Source organism: Doryrhamphus excisus, linkage group LG10 (assembly GCF_037039965.1).
Source record: "Doryrhamphus excisus strain RoL-2023G ecotype Guam linkage group LG10, RoL_Dexc_Guam_v1.1, whole genome shotgun sequence".
Classification (NCBI taxonomy): domain Eukaryota; kingdom Metazoa; phylum Chordata; class Actinopteri; order Syngnathiformes; family Syngnathidae; genus Doryrhamphus; species Doryrhamphus excisus.
The window spans coordinates 17,064,623-17,083,773 of NC_136366.1; the positions used below are offsets into that span (position 1 = coordinate 17,064,623).

At 39.7% G+C, this 19,151-nt stretch overlaps 1 protein-coding gene across 5 annotated transcripts in view; it reads right to left on the minus strand.

The window, feature by feature from the left end:
• shroom3 (shroom family member 3) overlaps nt 1–19,151 on the minus strand; it is a 68,894-nt gene that overhangs the window by 2,409 nt on the left and 47,334 nt on the right. For 3 of the 5 annotated variants that reach the window (XM_058058489.2, XM_058058523.2, XM_058058514.2), the window contains 15 exons: nt 17,619–18,057; nt 17,398–17,528; nt 16,960–17,103; nt 16,425–16,876; nt 15,010–15,216; nt 14,684–14,861; nt 12,354–12,636; nt 10,280–10,344; nt 9,740–9,816; nt 7,386–8,052; nt 7,110–7,284; nt 6,836–6,972; nt 2,328–2,406; nt 2,066–2,243; nt 1,871–1,992 (listed from right to left, as the gene is read on the minus strand). In XM_058058489.2, coding sequence (XP_057914472.2) covers nt 1,871–1,992; nt 2,066–2,243; nt 2,328–2,406; nt 6,836–6,972; nt 7,110–7,284; nt 7,386–8,052; nt 9,740–9,816; nt 10,280–10,344; nt 12,354–12,636; nt 14,684–14,861; nt 15,010–15,216; nt 16,425–16,876; nt 16,960–17,103; nt 17,398–17,528; nt 17,619–18,057 — 3,334 coding nt within the window. The remainder of the gene's footprint in view (nt 1–1,870; nt 1,993–2,065; nt 2,244–2,327; nt 2,407–6,835; nt 6,973–7,109; nt 7,285–7,385; nt 8,053–9,739; nt 9,817–10,279; nt 10,345–12,353; nt 12,637–14,683; nt 14,862–15,009; nt 15,217–16,424; nt 16,877–16,959; nt 17,104–17,397; nt 17,529–17,618; nt 18,058–19,151) is intronic. The other 2 variants (XM_058058498.2, XM_058058505.2) reach the window with 2 other exon arrangements.

The window sequence follows — 19,151 nt, forward strand, 5'->3', positions numbered from 1 at the left end:
CATGTTTTGAATTTATTAAAAATAGAAAACAAAAAAATCACATTTACATAAGTATTCACAGCCTTTGCCATGAGGCTCAAAATTGAGCTCAGGTGCATCTTTTTTCCACTGATCATCCTTGAGATCTTTCTACAGCTTAATTGGAGTCCACCTGCAGTAAATTCAGTTGATTGGACATGATTTGGAAATATAATAACTGTCTATATAAGGTCCCACAGTTGACTGTGCATGTCAGAGCACAAACACCAAGCATGAAGTCAAAAGAACTGTCTGTAGACCTGCGAGACAGGATTGTCTTGAGGCACAAATCTGGGGAAGGATACAGAAACATTTCTGCTGCTTTGAAGGTCCCAATGAGCACAGTGGCCTCCATTATTCGTAAATGGAAGACGTTTGGAACCACCAGGACTCTTCCTAGAGCTGGCCGGCCTTCTAAACTGAGCGATCGGGGAAGAAGGCCTTAGTCAGGGAGGTGACCAAGGCCCCGATGGTCACTCTGTCAGAGCTCCAGCGTTCCTCTGTGGAGAGAGGAGAGCCTTCCAGAAGGACAACCATCTCTGCAGCAATCCACCAATCAGGCCTGTATGGTAGAGTGGCCAGACGAAAGCCACTCCTTAGTAAAAGGAACATGGCAGCCCGTCTGGAATTTGCCAAAAAGCACCTGAATGACTCTCAGACCATGAGAAACAAAATTCTCTGGTCTGATGAGACAAAGATTGAACTCTTTGGTGTGAATGCCAGGCGCCATGTTTGGAGGAAACCAGGCACTGCTCATCACCAGGCCAATACCATCCCTACAGTGAAGCATGGTGGTGGCAGCATCATGCTGTGGGGATGTTTTTCAGCAGCAGGAACTGGCAGACTAGTCAGGATAGAAGGAAAATGAATGCAGCAATATATAGAGATATCCTGGATGAAAACCTGCTCCAGAGCGCTCTTGACCTCAGTAGTCTGGTCATGTACCTTGACCATATAGACAGTAGACATTAGCACACAGCCAAGATCTCAAAAGATTGGCTTCAGAACCACTCCATGAATGTCCTGGAGTGGCCCAGCCAGAGTCCAGACTTGAATCCGATGGAACATCTCTGGAGAGATCTGAAAATGGCTGTGCACAGACGTCTCCCATCCAACCTGATGGAGCTTGAGACTTATTGCAAAGAAGAATGGGCAAAACTGCCTAAAGATAGGTGTGCTAAACTTGTGGGATCATATTCAAAAAGACTTGAGGCTGTAATTGCTGCCAAAGGTGGATCAACAAAGTATTAAGCAAAGGCTGTGAATACTTATGTAAATGTCATTTTTTTCTTTTCTATTTTTAATAAATTCAAAACATGTCAAAAAAACCTTTTTTCACATTGTCATAATGGAGTATTTTGTGTAGAATTTTGAGGTAAGAGATTAATTTAATTCAGTTTGGAATGAGGCTGTAACATGACAAAATGTAGAAAAAGTGAAGCGCTGTGAATACTTTCTGGATGTACTGTACATACCATCAGAACGCATGAATGCATCTTCTGAATGCCTTATATTTGGATTTGACTTAATTTAGCCATTTTTTATGTTTGTGTTAAAAAAAAGTTGATTTTAGGCATGAAATGTGCTTAATATGCTTATTTTTGAGTAATAATAGGCTGCATTCAACCCCAAAGGGGCCATGCTTTATTGATTCATATACAGTAGTTTATTTATCACTGTTATATCATCTTGCATCATCCAGTACACACTGTACAGATTTCCCGAGTGCATACATTATGATGGTGTAGTGCTGTCATTACCCAATTACCCAAATGACAATGGCAATATTTATTAGGACCTATTCTAACCTCAGGGTGCTAAATGAATGCAGACCTATCCAGTGACGTCTCACCCTCTGTTCTGATGTGGCCTCCTGTGGGACCTCCTCTCGCTGCAGAGCAAGCAGGGACCTGTCAATCCTGGACAGCCTGCTACACAGCGACAGCAGCAGGTTCATGATCTTCTCAAGATCTCCTGCAAAGCAAATCCAGTGAAGATTTCACAGCAGATTCAAGCCCAAGTGGCCCCATTTTGCCTTCTGTAGTACCAAAGGTAGTACCAATGAACATGCTGTACTTGTCCCGCTCGTTGATTTTACATAGATTGTGCACCAGGGATTCGATGCTTGCCCCGAGTGCCTGGTGCCGCCTCTGCTCTTCACACAGAGCTTCCTTTTCTTGGCGCAGAGCCACTAAACTGCACCTGAGAGCATCACACAGCTCCACCTAATGGACAGGGAGGGAAATGCAGGAAAAAGGTCATCTTGATATGACATGAATAGATTTTGTTTAACACAAAACTTTTTCTACCTTCTTGCTGTTGATGTCTTTCCCACCCTCATCCATCTCCATCCTTGGATCCACATCGGTGCTGAAACCATCCTCCATCCTGTGCAGGGTGCAAGAAGAATTATTCTGGATTATTCCTTTAAAAATAGTAATAGTAGAAATGATATTAACCATGACCATAGCCCCGTGTGACACACTTTAAATGGTATTTTTATTTCATTTGAACATGCATCAGATTACAATTGAATGCATCACATAATCAGTTCACAGTTCCACATGTCCAAAAGGAGTAGGAAGAAGCAAAGCTTATTAAATCCTACTCCTCCATCTGGTACTTTTACAATCAGTAACTGTTACATTTGTTCACTTCCTGCTTTCCTAATATAGTTTACGTTTTTTTTTTGGTCACGTACTTTGGTACGTGACAAAAGTAAAATAAAAAAAAAGCTTATTAAATCCTACCCCTCCATCTGGTACTTTTACAATCAGTAAGTGTTACATTTGTTCACTTCCTGCTTTCCTAATATAGTTTACGTTTTTTTTTTGGTCACGTACTTCAGTACGTGACAAAAGTAAAATAAAAAACAAAAGCTTATTAAATCCTACCCCTCCATCTGGTACTTTTACAATCAGTAACTGTTACATTTGTTCACTTCCTGCTTTCCTAATATAGTTTACAGTTTTTTTTTTTGGTCACGTACTTTGGTACGTGACAAAAGTAAAATAAAAAAAAAGCTTATTAAATCCTACCCCTCCATCTGGTACTTTTACAATCAGTAACTGTTACATTTGTTCACTTCCTGCTTTCCTAATATAGTTTACGTTTTTTTTTTTGGTCACGTACTTCGGTACGTGACAAAAGTAAAATTAAAAAAAAAAGCTTATTAAATCCTACCCCTCCATCTGGTACTTTTACAATCAGTAACTGTTACATTTGTTCACTTCCTGCTTTCCTAATATAGTTTACGTTTTTTTTTTTGGTCACGTACTTCGGTACGTGACAAAAGTAAAATTTAAAAAAAAAGCTTATTAAATCCTACCCCTCCATCTGGTACTTTTACAATCAGTAACTGTTACATTTGTTCACTTCCTGCTTTCCTAATATAGTTTACGTTTTTTTTTTTGGTCACGTACTTTGGTACGTGACAAAAGTAAAATAAAAAAAAAAGCTTATTAAATCCTACCCCTCCATCTGGTACTTTTACAATCAGTAAGTGTTACATTTGTTCACTTCCTGCTTTCCTAATATAGCTTACGGTTTTTTTTGGTCACGTACTTCGGTACGTGACAAAAGTAAAATAAAAAAAAAGCTTATTAAATCCTACCCCTCCATCTGGTACTTTTACAATCAGTAACTGTTACATTTGTTCACTTCCTGCTTTCCTAATATAGTTTACGTTTTTTTTTTGGTCACGTACTTCGGTGCGTGACAAAAGTAAAATAAAAAAAAGCTTATTAAATCCTACCCCTCCATCTGGTACTTTTACAATCAGTAACTGTTACATTTGTTCACTTCCTGCTTTCCATAATACAGTTTAGTTTTTTTGTTTGTTTGTTTTTTTTAATAATGCACCTCGTACCAAAGTACGAGGTGATATGAGCATCCAATGACATAATGTGTACCATAGTAAGTGTCAATATGGTGATATATATAGCACATCATGACTGGTTCAAGACTCTTCATCCTTGTATTTAGCAAACATCAACTGCTTGTATTGTTTCTTGAATTGGCTCATCGTTGTGCATTGTTTGAGGTCCTTACTCAATCCATTCCATAGTTTGATTCCACATACTGAAATGCTATGGCTAGCATAACGTAGTCCTAGCATAGAAGTGTTTCAAATGTACTTCTTCCCTGAGATCATATTTCTCCTCTCTTGTAGAGAAGTATTGGATGACATTTTTAGCTAATTGCTTGTTTTTAGCCTTATGCATTATTTTAGCTGTTTGAAGATGAACTATATCAGCAAGTTGAAGTATTTGTGATTTTAGAAATAAGGAGTTAGTGTGTTCTCTGTAGGCGGCATTATGAATTATCCTTACTGACCTTTTTTGCAGCACATTTAGCCAGTGAATTGTCCTAAAGTGTTTGTGTTTGGCTTCAACTCTTAATAAGGTATCAAATACTACACTTCAACTGTCCTTACTTGTTATTTCTTGAATGAATTCATACAAAAGTGGATAAAGAAATTGACTGAAGGTCAATGTGTTTGGCTTTGTTTAGCACAAGCTGTCCCATTGTCGTTGGGAGGGTACGGTGAGTAGCGAGCGGGAGACGTGAAACATGAAAATTCCCCTAACGGTCTTTGTAAAACCAGAGTTCACTAAGCCCCAACCGGTTCAGTGTTCAATAGAAAACTAAAAAATGATTAGTTATGTATCAGTATTTTCCTCTGCTACAATAATGTGATGAATTTATATGAAAATCCCTCAATGTGAGATACATCACCATTTGTAGGTGAGATTCATGAATGAATTAATTACAGATCATAGCTTTATTATGATGATAACATGTACAAAGCTTTACATTATGTGATGATTTTGCAGGAAGCTGATCCTATTTCAATATACAGTCATTCCGTGTATGACTCCTGCATTCTATCACCGTTTTTCAAAAATGTATTAAAAATGACCACATGTTGTGGTTGACTATGCATCCGCTGTGGAACAACCAGGTTTAGAGACAGCTACTTCCCCCTGGCCGTCAGACTGCTCAATGCCAAATAAGCCCCTCTACCTGCCCACACGCACAACCAAAACTTTAAATTGTTATTTATTCTAAATTATTTAAATTATTTGTACAAATTACTGTTTACGCTGTACATTGTTGTTTATATTTCATGTAATCTATTTATTTTCCACATTATTATTTATTAATAATTTTTTAATTTATTATTTATTATTTATTATTTATTATTTATTATTTATTATTTATTATTTATTATTTATTATTTATTATTTATTATTTATTATTTATTATTTATTATTTATTATTTAAGATTAAGATTAAGATTAAGATTAAGATATGCCTTTATTCGTCCCTCAGTGGGGAAATTTGTATTGCACAGCAGCAAGAGTACAGAGTCAGTTAAGCAGTACAAAATACACAATTTAGAAAAAGTAAACAATATAAACAGCCCAAGTATTTATTATTTATTATTTATTATGTATTATTTTTTATTTATTATTTATTATTTTTTTTATTTATTTATTGTTACACAGGAGCCAGGCAATGCCATTTCGTTGGCAATTTCACTGCTGTGTTTTTGTGCAATGACAATAAAGAAAGTCTATGTCTATCTACTATGGCCTATTATTAGTCCAAACAATGCATATTTAAGCAAATGTTAATATTCTTGACCTAAATTATGCATTTTAAATCATAAAAATGTTGCAAATGAACCAAAATATAAAAACACTAATGCAATACAAGACCCGGATAAACTGTTGTGTCCTTTGGCCACTAGGTGTCACTAGTAACACGCACCAGACTTCATCGTCAAAGACAGGCTTTTAGATTATTTTATAATTATTTAGCTCATAGACACAATAATAACATAATAATAATAGTAATAATAGTGATCATCATCATAATAATAACACAGACTACTGTTGTGGTCGTACTCCAGCTAAAACTCAACTCTGAGTCAGTGCTGTCACTTCCTGTCCAAACGTCTGAAAGACATGTATAGAAACACACATACGCAGAGTCTTATTTACGTCTTCACTGGCTTATTTTCTCACATTTTGGTTAATATGAGTGTAAAAGTGGCTGCACGGCGGCCGAGCGATTAGCACGCAGACCTCACAGCTAGGAGACCAGGGTTCAATTCCACCCTCGGCTATCTCTGTGTGGAGTTTGCATGTTCTCCCCGTGCATGCGTGGGTTTTCTCCGGGTACTCCGGTTTCCTCCCACATTCCAAAAACATGCTAGGTTAATTAGCGACTCCAAATTGTCCATAGGTATGAATGTGAGTGTGAATGGTTGTTTGTCTATATGTGCCCTGTGATTGGCTGGCGACCAGTCCAGGGTGTAGGGGATAGGCTCCAGCACCCCCCGCGACCCTCGTGGGGATAAGCGTGACTGACTATAGGGGTGTTATTTCATGTTTAGAGGGCTCTAGTAGGTTTTCTATGCTCTAATATTCCATTTATTAATATTGAATCCTACTTTGCAGATATTGACTCATCGCGGCCAGGTCTGGAATCAAAAGCCACTCTATAGCTGTATATAGCATTAGTACATTCACCCTGAGGAGTACAGCAAAATGCAGTACCCGAATGTTGTACTCCAAAATATTGAGTGTGCGGTGATGGACACTTAGCGCAAAGGGTGGGACTGAAATAGTGGCGGAAAGTAGCAAACTGAAGAAGAAGCAGCGGGTGAATTTTATAATTGGCCTTTCCTGTAACATCTATCAATACATTGGAACCTTGGTTAGTGTTTTTCACTTAAAGTTTGTGTCTTGTCGTGTTATTGATTCTGCTGTGTGAGTCCAACTGTGTTAACGTCCTTCAATCCACATACCTGTCATTCATGTTGCTGCCTTGCCATGGCACTTTAGCACCCAGTCTGCTGTTTCGAAAGATCCCCTCCACGAGCTCCACAGTTGATTTACCATCCCTTGTTTGGAAGATGGATGACAGAGAGCGATCCTGCAACACCTGGTGAGTCAACACAGAGGGATTTTAACTATCAAGAGCAAAGGTAGACAATAACAACAAACAGGAGCTGATAGGCCAAGGCATGCCCGTATGCCAAACATGTAGAATAAATGACATGAGAATCAAAACACGCCCACCAGCTTCTTCCACAGCGTTTCCACTCGAAGCTCCTCTGCCGTCTTTTCCCTCTTGAGCAGCGGCTCGTACTCAAGGTTGAGGTCCTCTTCAAAATTGTCCACATCCAGGCTGGAAAAACTAGACGACGTGGTGGATGTGAGGGTGGACGACTGCGCTTTGAGAGATGGAGGAAGGCTGGTGGAGAATGGGGAGAAGGTAGGAAGATCCATATGAGCTGATCACATTTTATCTGCTCGGCCAACCAGTTGTCAAAGAAATGTGATTGTTCCACTAACCTTGCGGCATTCTGCAGGGAGACGTTCTTATTCGTCTCAAGGATGGGAGGAGCAGGAGGAGGGAAGTCCTCCATGATGTCAGTCTCTTTGACGGGAGGAGGCAATGATGGAGGAGGGGGATTTTGGAGAAAGACCTCATCTAGGTCCTCATGGCAGGTCCGTGATGTTGGTTGCTGCGCAGTAGAGGCGTCAAGAGCTGGCGTTCTCCGGGGGGACAAGTGCTGGTGGATGGACTGATGATGAGAGGACGGTGTGGACTCAAACTGGAAATGCATGTGCGGTGACGACGTCACTGCTGAGACTTCCTTTTCTTTACAACGTTCTTCTCTCTGGTCTAAACTAAATGTTCTCTCTCTTGCAGCGTCCTTCGTCGCGTCTTGGCTCAAACTGTGCCTCGTGGGTTTGTCCATCACTAAGGTTTCAAGATGGCCGTCCAGGCTGAGTGCTGCACCTTTCCTGTCACCGTCGCTCTCGGGTATGGCATCCTGGTTGGCTTGACTCAGACCCTCGCTAGTAGGCCACTCAACCGCACCGCTGTCCCAGGACGTGAGGGGGCACGGTAGGCCAACTGAGGCTGCAAGAGAAGAGGTGCTATACGCTCGCTGACGTTCCATGTTCCTTTGCCGTTTCTCTCTCAGAGGGACAGGAGTGTGGGAGAAGGTTACTTCTAGGAAATAAACAAAGATGGAGTTAGTGCTGGGGTAAAACAACCAAGAATACATAATATAGGACTTAACCAAAACCCAAGTTAACTATTGCTTGCACATTTTCACTTTCACTTTTACTTTCACCAGGCATAATGACAATGGTCTCTGGACATTTCAACAAGCCAGACTTTATGATTACATGAAGAAATATCAGCGGCAGCCACTAGCTAGTCGGTTGATAAATGCTGACCTGGTGCACAGGCACTTTAGTTCCATTTTGGAGTTATGTCATAAAATAGAAACAATAGAAACAGCGAGACTGAAGTGTACAAAAGAAAATTCATTTTAAAAAACCTTTCAAGATTTTAAGTGATTGTTTTTTGTTTTTTTTTTTACATTTTAAGGCCTTGATTTCACATTATTGGATTTTAGACTTTTTGAAATTCTGGTCAGAAAAAAATATTATTATTATAATTATTATTATATATTGTTATTATTGTATTATAGTTATTATAATTATTATTAATAATAATAAAATATTTTATATACATTTAATATTTAATATACCGAATATATAAAATATATTAATATATATTTTTATATAATAATAATAATTATTATTATTATTAATAATAATGTACAGCATAGATGTACAACTGTTAAAAAAAGCCCACAATTTTTACATCTTTATGCTTCATTAAAAAAAGATTGTAAGTGATTTGCTTTTTTTTTTTTTACATTTTAAGGCCTTGATTTCACATAATTGGATTTTAGACTTTTTGAAATTCTGGTCAGAAAAATATATTATTATTATTATTATTATTATTATTATTGTATTACAGTAATTTTTAATAAATATTGTTAATAATAAAATATTTTTATATACATTTAATATTTAATATATTGAATATATTTAATATATTAATATATTATTTTTTTATATAATAATAATAATTATTATTATTAATAATAATGTACAGCATAGATGTACAACTGTTAAAAAAAGCCCACAATTTTTACATCTTTATGCTTCATTAAAAAACCTTTCAAGATTTTAAGTGATTTGCTTTTTTTTTTTTTTTACATTTTAAGGCCTTGATTTCACATAATTGGATTTTAGACTTTTTGAAATTCTGGTCAGAAAAATATATTATTATTATTATTATTATTATTATTATTATTATTATTATTATTATTATTATTATTATTATTATTATTATATTGTTATTATTGTATTACAGTTATTATAATAATTAATAAAATAATAATAATATGAATAATATAGTAATATAATAATAGTTATATATATTTAATATTTAATATATAATATATTAACATTACATTATTTTTATTATATAATAATAATAATAATGTACAGCATACATGTACAACTGTTAAAAAAGCCCACATTTTTTACATCTTTATGCTTCATTGATAATGTTGTTTTAGTCAAGTGATGAGACTTTGCACTTTGTTCGCTGGTCCTTAAACACACCATAGTTGCTGTTGGATGTAAAAGTTCAACTTACTATGCAACTTCTACACCATGACTCGGTAGTGGTGACTACCTATACATTTTATCCTTCAAATATCACTTTTATTGCCAATACTGATCCAAAATCAGAGAAAAGCATCAACGGCAAGATAGCTGAAGGGTTTTGAGAGCGAGGAGTGAACCACGTGTATAGTAAAACTTATATTGCTCACCTGAAAAGGACTCGGCAGGACCATTCTGTGATGAGGGGGGAGATGACAACTTCTCTAGCAGCTTGTCATCTGCAAGCCTAAGAGATACAGATATGTCAGATTAATACGCAGTCAAATGTATTTGTTAATTACATAATGTATGTTTTGATGTGTTTTGAGTGTAATCAAACACCGATCTCTCGTCAGGCAACGACACCCGCCATCTTTGTCTAGTTCTGTTAATACACTAATACACCTGATTGCTCTTTTTTGTTATCCTTAGTCCATCTCTAGCTGGTTTCATTGTCCTCCTTCTCCGTGAAGGTAATCCTCACATCCTGGGGTTACTTTTACAAGGCAACTGTACTTGCTTTACAGCTCCACCAGAGGTCTCCAAAGTGCAGCCTGATGTTCTTTTTTTTTAACTAGCCCTTGGAAAATGTTACAATGTTACCTTGGTCACTATTGCTTCAAACCTCCATTGGACTCCTTCTCACTGGTGCAGCATGGCACTTAGAAGAACGTAAGTGTGATGGTCATGTGGAATGTGGAAGTATTTACCTGTCCTCTGTCTCAGGTTCAGCAATGGAGGCATCAAACATCTTCTCTTCATTTGGTGATATGTCCTGAAATGCACACATCCATCTTAATTTCTTCAAACATACAATATACTCATATGCTAATGAATGAAAATGAATGAATGAATGATTTATATTTATAGGAGACCGGAGTTCAATTCCACCCTCGGCCATCTCTGAGTTTGCATGTTCTCCCCGTGCATACGTGGGTTTTCTCCGGGTACTCCGGTTTCCTCCCACATTCCAAAAACATGCTAGGTTAATTGGTGACTCCAAATTGTCCATAGGTATGAATGTGAGTGTGAATGGTTAAACAACAATATATGTGCTCTGTGATTGGCTGGCGACCCGAAGACAGCTGGGATAGGCTCCAGCACCCCCCTCGACCCTCGTGAGGATAAGCGGTAGAGAATGAATGAATGAATAAATAAACTTAAGAAGCCAAGAAGTCACCACTTCCACACAGAATGGGAGGATAACATTTTTTCACTATATCGTGTTCATAGGTATGAATGTGAGTGTGAATGGTTGTTTGCCTATATGTGCCCTGTGATTGGCTGGCGACCAGTCCAGGGTGTACCCCGCCTCTCGCTCAAAGACAGCTGGGATAGGCTCCAGCACCCCTGTACGTTTTTGTCTTTATTAGTTTAATTAGATTATAAGCGTATACCCATTACACATTTTTGCTTGAAAGTCTGTGTGTCTGTGTGAAATGTAACAAAGCTTATGTGATACGGGTCACGCTGATAAGTCAAACAGATTACGGTCAAGTTCATCTTTTATTGCTGTCCATCAAGGACCCCGAGGATGGCCCATGCATACGTGTGTGTGTGCATGTTGTATCTTTCCTATCAGCCACATCAGACATCGCCCAGTCACCATCTCCAGCTCTCTGGCACCACACAGGAAACACTGTTTGTTTCCATGCATGTTTCCTGAACAAAATGTCCCCAAAGCTAAACTTTGATCAGATTTAATGACCAAACCAGCAATGCTGTGATTATCTCCAAGATGTAGTGTTTGTTCCACATACAGTGTTGACCGTGCGCCACAATATACACAGCATTTGGAGAGTGGAGGAGGCTTACGGCACAGTTTTCTACCTCATATAGACAGATACACATACCAAACATATAGCGTATTGTGTGGAAATATGGGCTAATAACTATAAAAGCAATATTCACTCGCTAAATGTACTGCAAAAAAGGTAAATAAGGATAATTCATAATGCCGCCTACAGAGAACATACTAACTCCTTAGTTCTAAAATCACAAATACTTCAACTTGCTGATATAGTTCATCTTCAAACAGCTAAAATAATGCATAAGGCTAAAAACAACCAATTAGCTAAAAATGTCATCCAATACTTCTCTACAAGAGAGGAGAAATATGATCTCAGGGAAGAACTACATTTGAAACACTTCTATGCTAGGACTACGTTATGCTAGCCATAGCATTTCAGTATGTGGAATCAAACTATGGAATGGATTGAGTAAGGACCTCAAACAATGCACAACGATGAGCCAATTCAAGAAACAATACAAGCAGTTGATGTTTGCTAAATACAAGGATGAAGAGTCTTGAACCAGTCATGATGTGCTATATATATCACTATATTGACACTTACTATGGTACACATTATGTCATTGGATGGTCATATCACCTCCTACTTCGGTACATTATTAAAAAAAACAACCTTAAACTGTATTATGGAAAGCAGGAAGTGAACAAATGTAACAGTTATGGATTGTAAAAGTACCAAATGGAGGGGTAGGATTTAATAAGCTTTGCTTCTTCCTACTCCTTTTGGACATGTGGAACTGTGAACTGATTATGGAATGCATTTAATTGTAATCTGATGCATGTTCAAATGAAATTAAACCATTAAAATTAAAATCTGCACACATTTATAAGGAGTCCAGAAAACATAATGAATGTTTTTTTTCATTGCCCATGCGTCTTTTCACACACTAAAAATAACCTGTTGTTAAATACGGTTCAGAAACACGACATGGGGCATATTTCTTATGACCCAAAGTAAAAATCTGCGGCGTTACCTGCTTGATTATCTCCACAGTGGGCGATGAGCGAGAGCGGGAGTGGTGAGGATGCCTTTCTTCTGATCGCTCCAAAAGATCCTCAACAGAGGCAGATTTGCCAGAGCCCAGCCTGGACTGAGCCTTTTGCAAAGCCCTGCTTAGGTGCCTGGGCCCCCCCCACGTCTGCTGAGGCTCCGCTTTCTGTTGTGGTGATGCTCTGCTTGGAAATGGACTGTGTCTATTGGCGTCTGGCCCAGGGAAGTGACTGATGGAGGTGTGGTGCTCATGTGGACAGTCACCGCTAAGGAAACATCAGAGATAGGGGTCATGAAAAAATAGCATTACAGTGGAACCCGTTTATGTTGACACCCCTCAAACTGGCTCACACTGACATAAACGGTTGTCGACATATGTAACCAGAACGAGCCACACATTGCACATTTTCTTGTGGATTTCACCAGCAACATAAAGGACAATGGGCGATATAGGATTTTTTTTTACCTAATGTGAACTACACAGGAAGTTAAATAGCTAGTCAACAAGCACTGTGGTCGCTGGGTCTGAGGCAAACACTGCTCTTTAGAGTTTTGGTAGAGAATTGCAAGTCACCAGCTAAACCCTTAGCCCTAATCTCATGAGACGTTTACATATTTCAATATACAGTAAAGTCTCGTTATATCGATATTGGTTATATCGAAGTACTGCTTATTACGATACTATTTTCATTTCCCGGCAAATTTCTAGTCTTTTATGATATAATTAGTTCCGGTTAGTACGATACCTGGTTATTACGATAATCCGGTTACTACGATGCCCTTTTCATCTCCCGCCAGCCAATTTGGTCTGCTTATAGCGATACAAAAGCATCTTAAAGCTGAATCAATATTTGCTTAAGGATTTCAATACCACCATTAACGAAATCTGTGAAAAAGTGTAAAGACGTTTTTATTTAATGCATAAGTTTATTTTTCACTTGACTACAGTACAAAAGCATGCTAGATACGCAATCCATGAACTCAAGGTGAAAATTACATGCCATATCAAAGATCCGCCCACTTTTAATGCAGTTCGGCGCAGGATCGGATATATGGATAGTCCGGTTATATCAATATTTTTTCCGACTCCCGAGAATATCGATATAACAAGACTTTACTGTATTTCAAATAAGTAACACAATGACTACAATGACAATAAAGCTTTTAAATTGTTCTTCCATTGGTTAAAAGGCAAAAAAAATGGGTGCATTTTGTTAGTTTCTGTGGTGGAATATATGTTCATACAGTCATGATTTTACTTTGAAACTTATTTTGCACTAAACAGGAAGACACTGCATGTTGAAACCTATTTTGCACTGAACAGGAAGTCTTGTGTGTATGTTTTCATTTGTTTTGTCACAGTTGTCGTTTCACACAGACACATTTTTTCATGGAAATATGTTAGGGTCTGAAATTTTATGTTGATTTAAGTGGGAACTAGGAATATAGTCGTCCTTCGCCACATCACACTTTGCATTTTGCAGATTTTTCAAAATATATTAATAAAATCGTCACTCTTTTGTGGTTAAATACAGCTTATTAATGGTAAAATATGTGTTTAAATTTGACGTATTCCTGGCTTAAATGAAGCCTTTCCCAGCATAAAAATAGGAGGTATTCATAAAACTCACTGAGTCACTACACATCACTAAAAATCCCACAAAAAAACACAACAAAACAAAACGATGGAATTGTCCCAGTGCTAACATGCGAGTCTATATGTCTATTTTCTTTCTTTGCTTGCATATTATGTCTACTATATTGGGTTATAGGTGTGTAAATGTGGCTACAAGAGCCTTATGTAATGTATTTATATGGTCATAAACAGGCTTTCTATAGTATATTTACAAAAATACATCATTTATAGTCTGCAACAACCGAGTGGTTGGCGCGCAGGTCACGAGTTCGATTCCACCCTTGGGCATCTCTGTGTGGCGTTTGCATGTTCTCCCCGTGCATGCGTGGGTTTTCTCCGGGTACTCCGGTTTCCTCCCACATTCCAAAAACATGCTAGGTTAATTGGCGACTCCAAATTGTCCATAGGTATGAATGTGAGTGTGAATGGTTGTTTGTCTATATGTGCCCTGTGATTGGCTGGGGACCAGTCCAGGGTGTACCCCGCCTCTCGCTCAAAGACAGCACCCCCGCGATCCTTGTGAGGATACGCGGTAGAAAATGAATGAATGGTCTGCAACCAATGAACCTGCTGGTTTAAGGGAATGTTAATGGGACACTGTGGACCAGGACTTGATGAGGTGGTCAACATAGACGGGGTGTAGACTTAATGAAATGAAATAATTCCACTCCTCCTACCTCGGTAGAGAGTATGATGGAGGCCTCGGGGTGGTCACCCTGCCTGGATGGTAGAAGTTAGCTTGAAGGTTTCTTGTGTCAGCTGCAGGGGAAGATGACATGTGAAGCCTATCACTTGAGGTGGGGCCAGAGTCCTGGAGAGAGAGCAGGCTGGACGTGGACGAGAGGCTGAGGGTGTCTGAGTGGAGTTTCCAGAAGGGCAGGTCGAGAGAAGATAAAAGGCGTCATTGAGTACATTTTCTCTCACAAGTTCAGAAAAGAACCCACAAGAAATAGTTTTTTCCTGTTTATAATTCACAAAGTTACAGCCTTGATGATGCACCCACCTGAAAGGTAGGCGTTCTCCAACTGTAGATAAGCGCTGAGAGGCCTTGGCCCACTCCTCTGTCTTGCCTCCTCTTTCTTTGCACTTTTCTTCCTCTGCACGTACTGAGCCAGAGCGTCTTGCTGAAGCTGCCGTAAGTCAGGCCTTGACATGGCGGTGTTTGAAAACCCAAGCTCAAACATCTTACGTCTGTCTGCCACACTCGCCTCTGTCAGATAAGGAAATTCAGGGTCAGTTGGCTGGGTTAGCTGAAAAGCATCCTGACATCCAATCCACATTTATACAGCTGTAGGAAACAATAATCAACCCCCTTTTTTGTTTCTAAAGGACAAAACCTTCAGCTGATAGCAGATTAAAAAAAGAATCGTAACCTTTCTTGTGTTGTTATTTATTATTTATTATTTATTATTTATTATTTATTATTTATTATTTATTATTTATTATTTATTATTTATTATTTATTATTTATTATTTATTATTTATTATTTATTATTTATTATTTCATTCATTCATTTTCTACCGCTTTTTTCATCACAAGGGTCACGGGGGTGCTGGAGCCTATCCCAGCTGTCTTTGGGCGAGAGGCGGGGTACGCCCTGGACTGGTTGCCAGCCAATCACAGGGTACATATAGACAAACAACAACATATAGACACACTCACACTCATACCTATGGACTATTTGCAGTGGCCAATTAACCTAGCATGTTTTTGGAATGTGGGAGGAAACCGGAGTACCCGGAGAAAACCCACTTATGCACGGGGAGAACATGCAAACTCCACACAGAGATGGCCGAGGGTGGAAAGTAGAATCATTTTTTTGTTATTGTACAATCTACTAATTTGGACACAAGAAATTATTAAGTGACTCACGTGCATTCACCCCTCTGACCGTGTCTCATCCTGGCACCTTTCTAATGTAGCGTTTTTGTATCCTTGTTAAAACAATATTGCTCCTCTTTTAGTATTTTACCCCTCCTTGTAGTCCTCCGTGAAGCGAAGACTCATTTACAGTATTGCATAAGGACACCCTAGCGGTTGCTAGCAAACAAGAACTTATTTAACAAGACTTATTGACAATGGTCTACAGCCAATCAGAACGTAGGACAAAATGGGCGGGCTCTCCCTTAGCCAATCAGGACTGTGGTGGCTCTAGATTTAGCTGGCTGATGAGATGTATATACGTCTTCAACATGAATATACAACACCCTCTACTGGTAGCCGTAGTAAATACAATAACCGATAGAATGGAGCGCCGATAGATCGCTCTAATACACCACAAGGCCGCAAAAGGCAATGAGAGTTCATACGCTGCACATCATTGATGCCAATGTCAGCTTAATGGTCAATGTGGATGGGCTGTCGACATAAATGGGACCAAAAAGGTCCGGCAGGTTCCACTCTATTTTTTTTCTTACCTCCTCCGGGCTTAAAGAGGGACGATGTCTCCGAATCCGAAATCCCAACCTCGTTTATGTTGTCCGGTTCAGAGTAGGAACGTTTCTTCTGGTCTGCAGTCATACGCTTACGTCCGCAGATTCTCAACAGAGCAGGAGGACCAACTGGTGCGACGCTGGGTAAGGCCGGGGGACTTGGCCCTCGAGTTTCTGGTCCGACGACGTGACGCTCCTTTGGAGTGTGAGGGGACGTAATTGGTGGTGAGATAACAACGCCGTCTGGCTTGGGCATGGTTTTAGGGCCTTTCTTCCCAGAGGGATGGTGTTTCAAGGAAGCAGGCTGATGGCTGCTGGGTGAGGAGGAAATGGGAGGAGGGCCTGCATGTGAAGTACGAGCGGGGGAGAAATTGTGTCTCAAGGAGGTGGAACGGACGACCTTAGACTGCATGTCTTTCATTGAGTCCCTGTGAGATCTGTTTGAAGACAAAGATCCCATATTGGGAAGGTTGACGACATTTACTGAAAACCATTTTGCATTTTGACTATGACCTCTGACCTGCGGAAGGACGTGTCCTGATGAGAGCCCAGCATGTTCTGGATATCTTGTGTCCAAGAAGTCTTGCTGTCATCTCCCCTTGATCCGTCCAACTGAAGGCTGCTCATGCTCCTCTCCAAGGCTGAATTGGGATCAGATATGGTCCTGAACAATACAAGAACAATACAGCACTGAGTGACCACCAGGTCTTATTTTCTCTTATTATGTTTACTATATCGGGCAGTGTAAAGGTGACTATAGGGGTGTTATTTCCTGTCTACAGGACTCTAATGAAACCAAAGGTTTTGTATGCTCTACCTGCCAAAATATTGCATTCATAAATAAAAAATCCTACTTGGAGGAAATTCACTTATCATGGTCGGGGCTTGAGCCAATTAACCGATATTAGCCATATTTGATGTTTTATTCAAAAAACCCACATCAGCGTCATACACCAACCTGTCTTTCTTGCAGTTGATGCTGCCTCCTCTGTAACTCATAGTTCTATGGGCTTTGGTGCTTCTTTCTAGCATGCTTCTGAGGTCCTCTGCTCCACGGGGGGCACTGTGGGCTTTGTCAGTGATTTGATTCTAAAATTGTTCAAAAACATAAAGTAGCAAAGCATGATCAGTGTCAATTTGTCAACATTGGACGCTAAGGTCTTTTTTTTTCTAACTGACCCGATGAAAGGACTTGTGGTGACTATGACTGATGCTTTGACTGCGTTGTTTTCCCGCACGTTCACGATGCTCAAAGCGGCTGACCCTCTCCAGCACAGAGAGACTCCGTGTGGGTCCCTGGATGCCCTCCCCCAAGGCACTGTTGTCATTGCTACCGACAGAAACAACACTGCTAGGGCCGGTGTGTTGTTGGACCTCAGCGAGAGCGTTCTCCAGACGGGTCAGCGGGTGTTCTTTGTCTTTGTCCTGCTCGTTCTGGTCCCGGTGGTGGTGATGAACAACTGGCGAGTCGCTGTAGTGGCGGGGAGAGACCTGAGAGGAGGAGGGGTGCTGATGTTGAGGGTGAACTGGTGAATGGGAAGGTGGAACCTGTCCTTGGGCCACTCTGGTCGAAACCACTGGATCTGGGTGAACGTCGGATTGGTCTACTGATCTGTGACTGAGGAGAGAACGGGAGAGAAGACTTTATGAACACGTATAACATCATTCCTGTGCCGTCTCTTCAGTTTACGTTTATTTCTATTGCGTCAATTAAAGACACATGAGAAAAACATAGGAAATATATAATGTGTGTAACTTTATTGTTGTGTATTACAAGATGTCATTGGGCAAATCACAGAATGAGTCATCATTATAGGTTATCACATGGTTTGTCTGGTATCAGGCCAGGTATCATGCCCCCAAGTGTCAGTATATATATTTATCACATACTACAGTATTAATTGGCCCTGTACCCTAGAAACCGCCCATGAATGATACGGGAAAAGGCCGAAATGATACTGTGTCAAAGCCCAGGGCAGTGATACTGATAAAATATAGAGTTTAACCATGTCCAGTATCAGCCCCCGTAGCTGTCCAATCAGAGCGCGCTGCTCTGGTATCGTGCCCGTGAAACAACCAATCAGAGAACAGCGCACAAGCGTTTGTTTTGCTGCCGTCTGTGCTCTGTCAACATATCAGCGGTTGACACTCCCGGCGAAAGACAAATAGGGAAAATAGCAAACAGAATATTAGAAATGGAACGTTTTATCACCATTAATGAGGAGGACACTCTTGAAATGATCGAAAAAACTAAAAATGCAAATACAAGTCGGAAAACCAAGGGCGACTGCAACTGCAAGAACGAACGAAGACTGGTAGAAAGTATTCCCCCGCCTGAGTTAGACAAATACGTGTCTATGTTTATTGTAACGTCGTTGCCGACGCTATGGAAAGGACACGACTGTGATCGCTAACAAGCTTTTATTACACAATACTGGCTACTGTCGGCCGTAACCACGCCGTTGCAACCACCGCCAGCAACGCAACAGTGCTTCCTCAACACGACACGCCCCCACCCCTGGTGCATTCACAGTCACGCGGAACAGTCAGACACTCAAGAGCACAACATGTCAACATGAACACATCAGGGTCGCTACATTATTTTATCAATCAAAAAAGAAAATGGGGATGAATACGAGCCTGATTCTCTCAAATCAAAATTCAACTCTCTGCCACGTTACATGATGGAAAAACGAAAGTACGTGATAATAA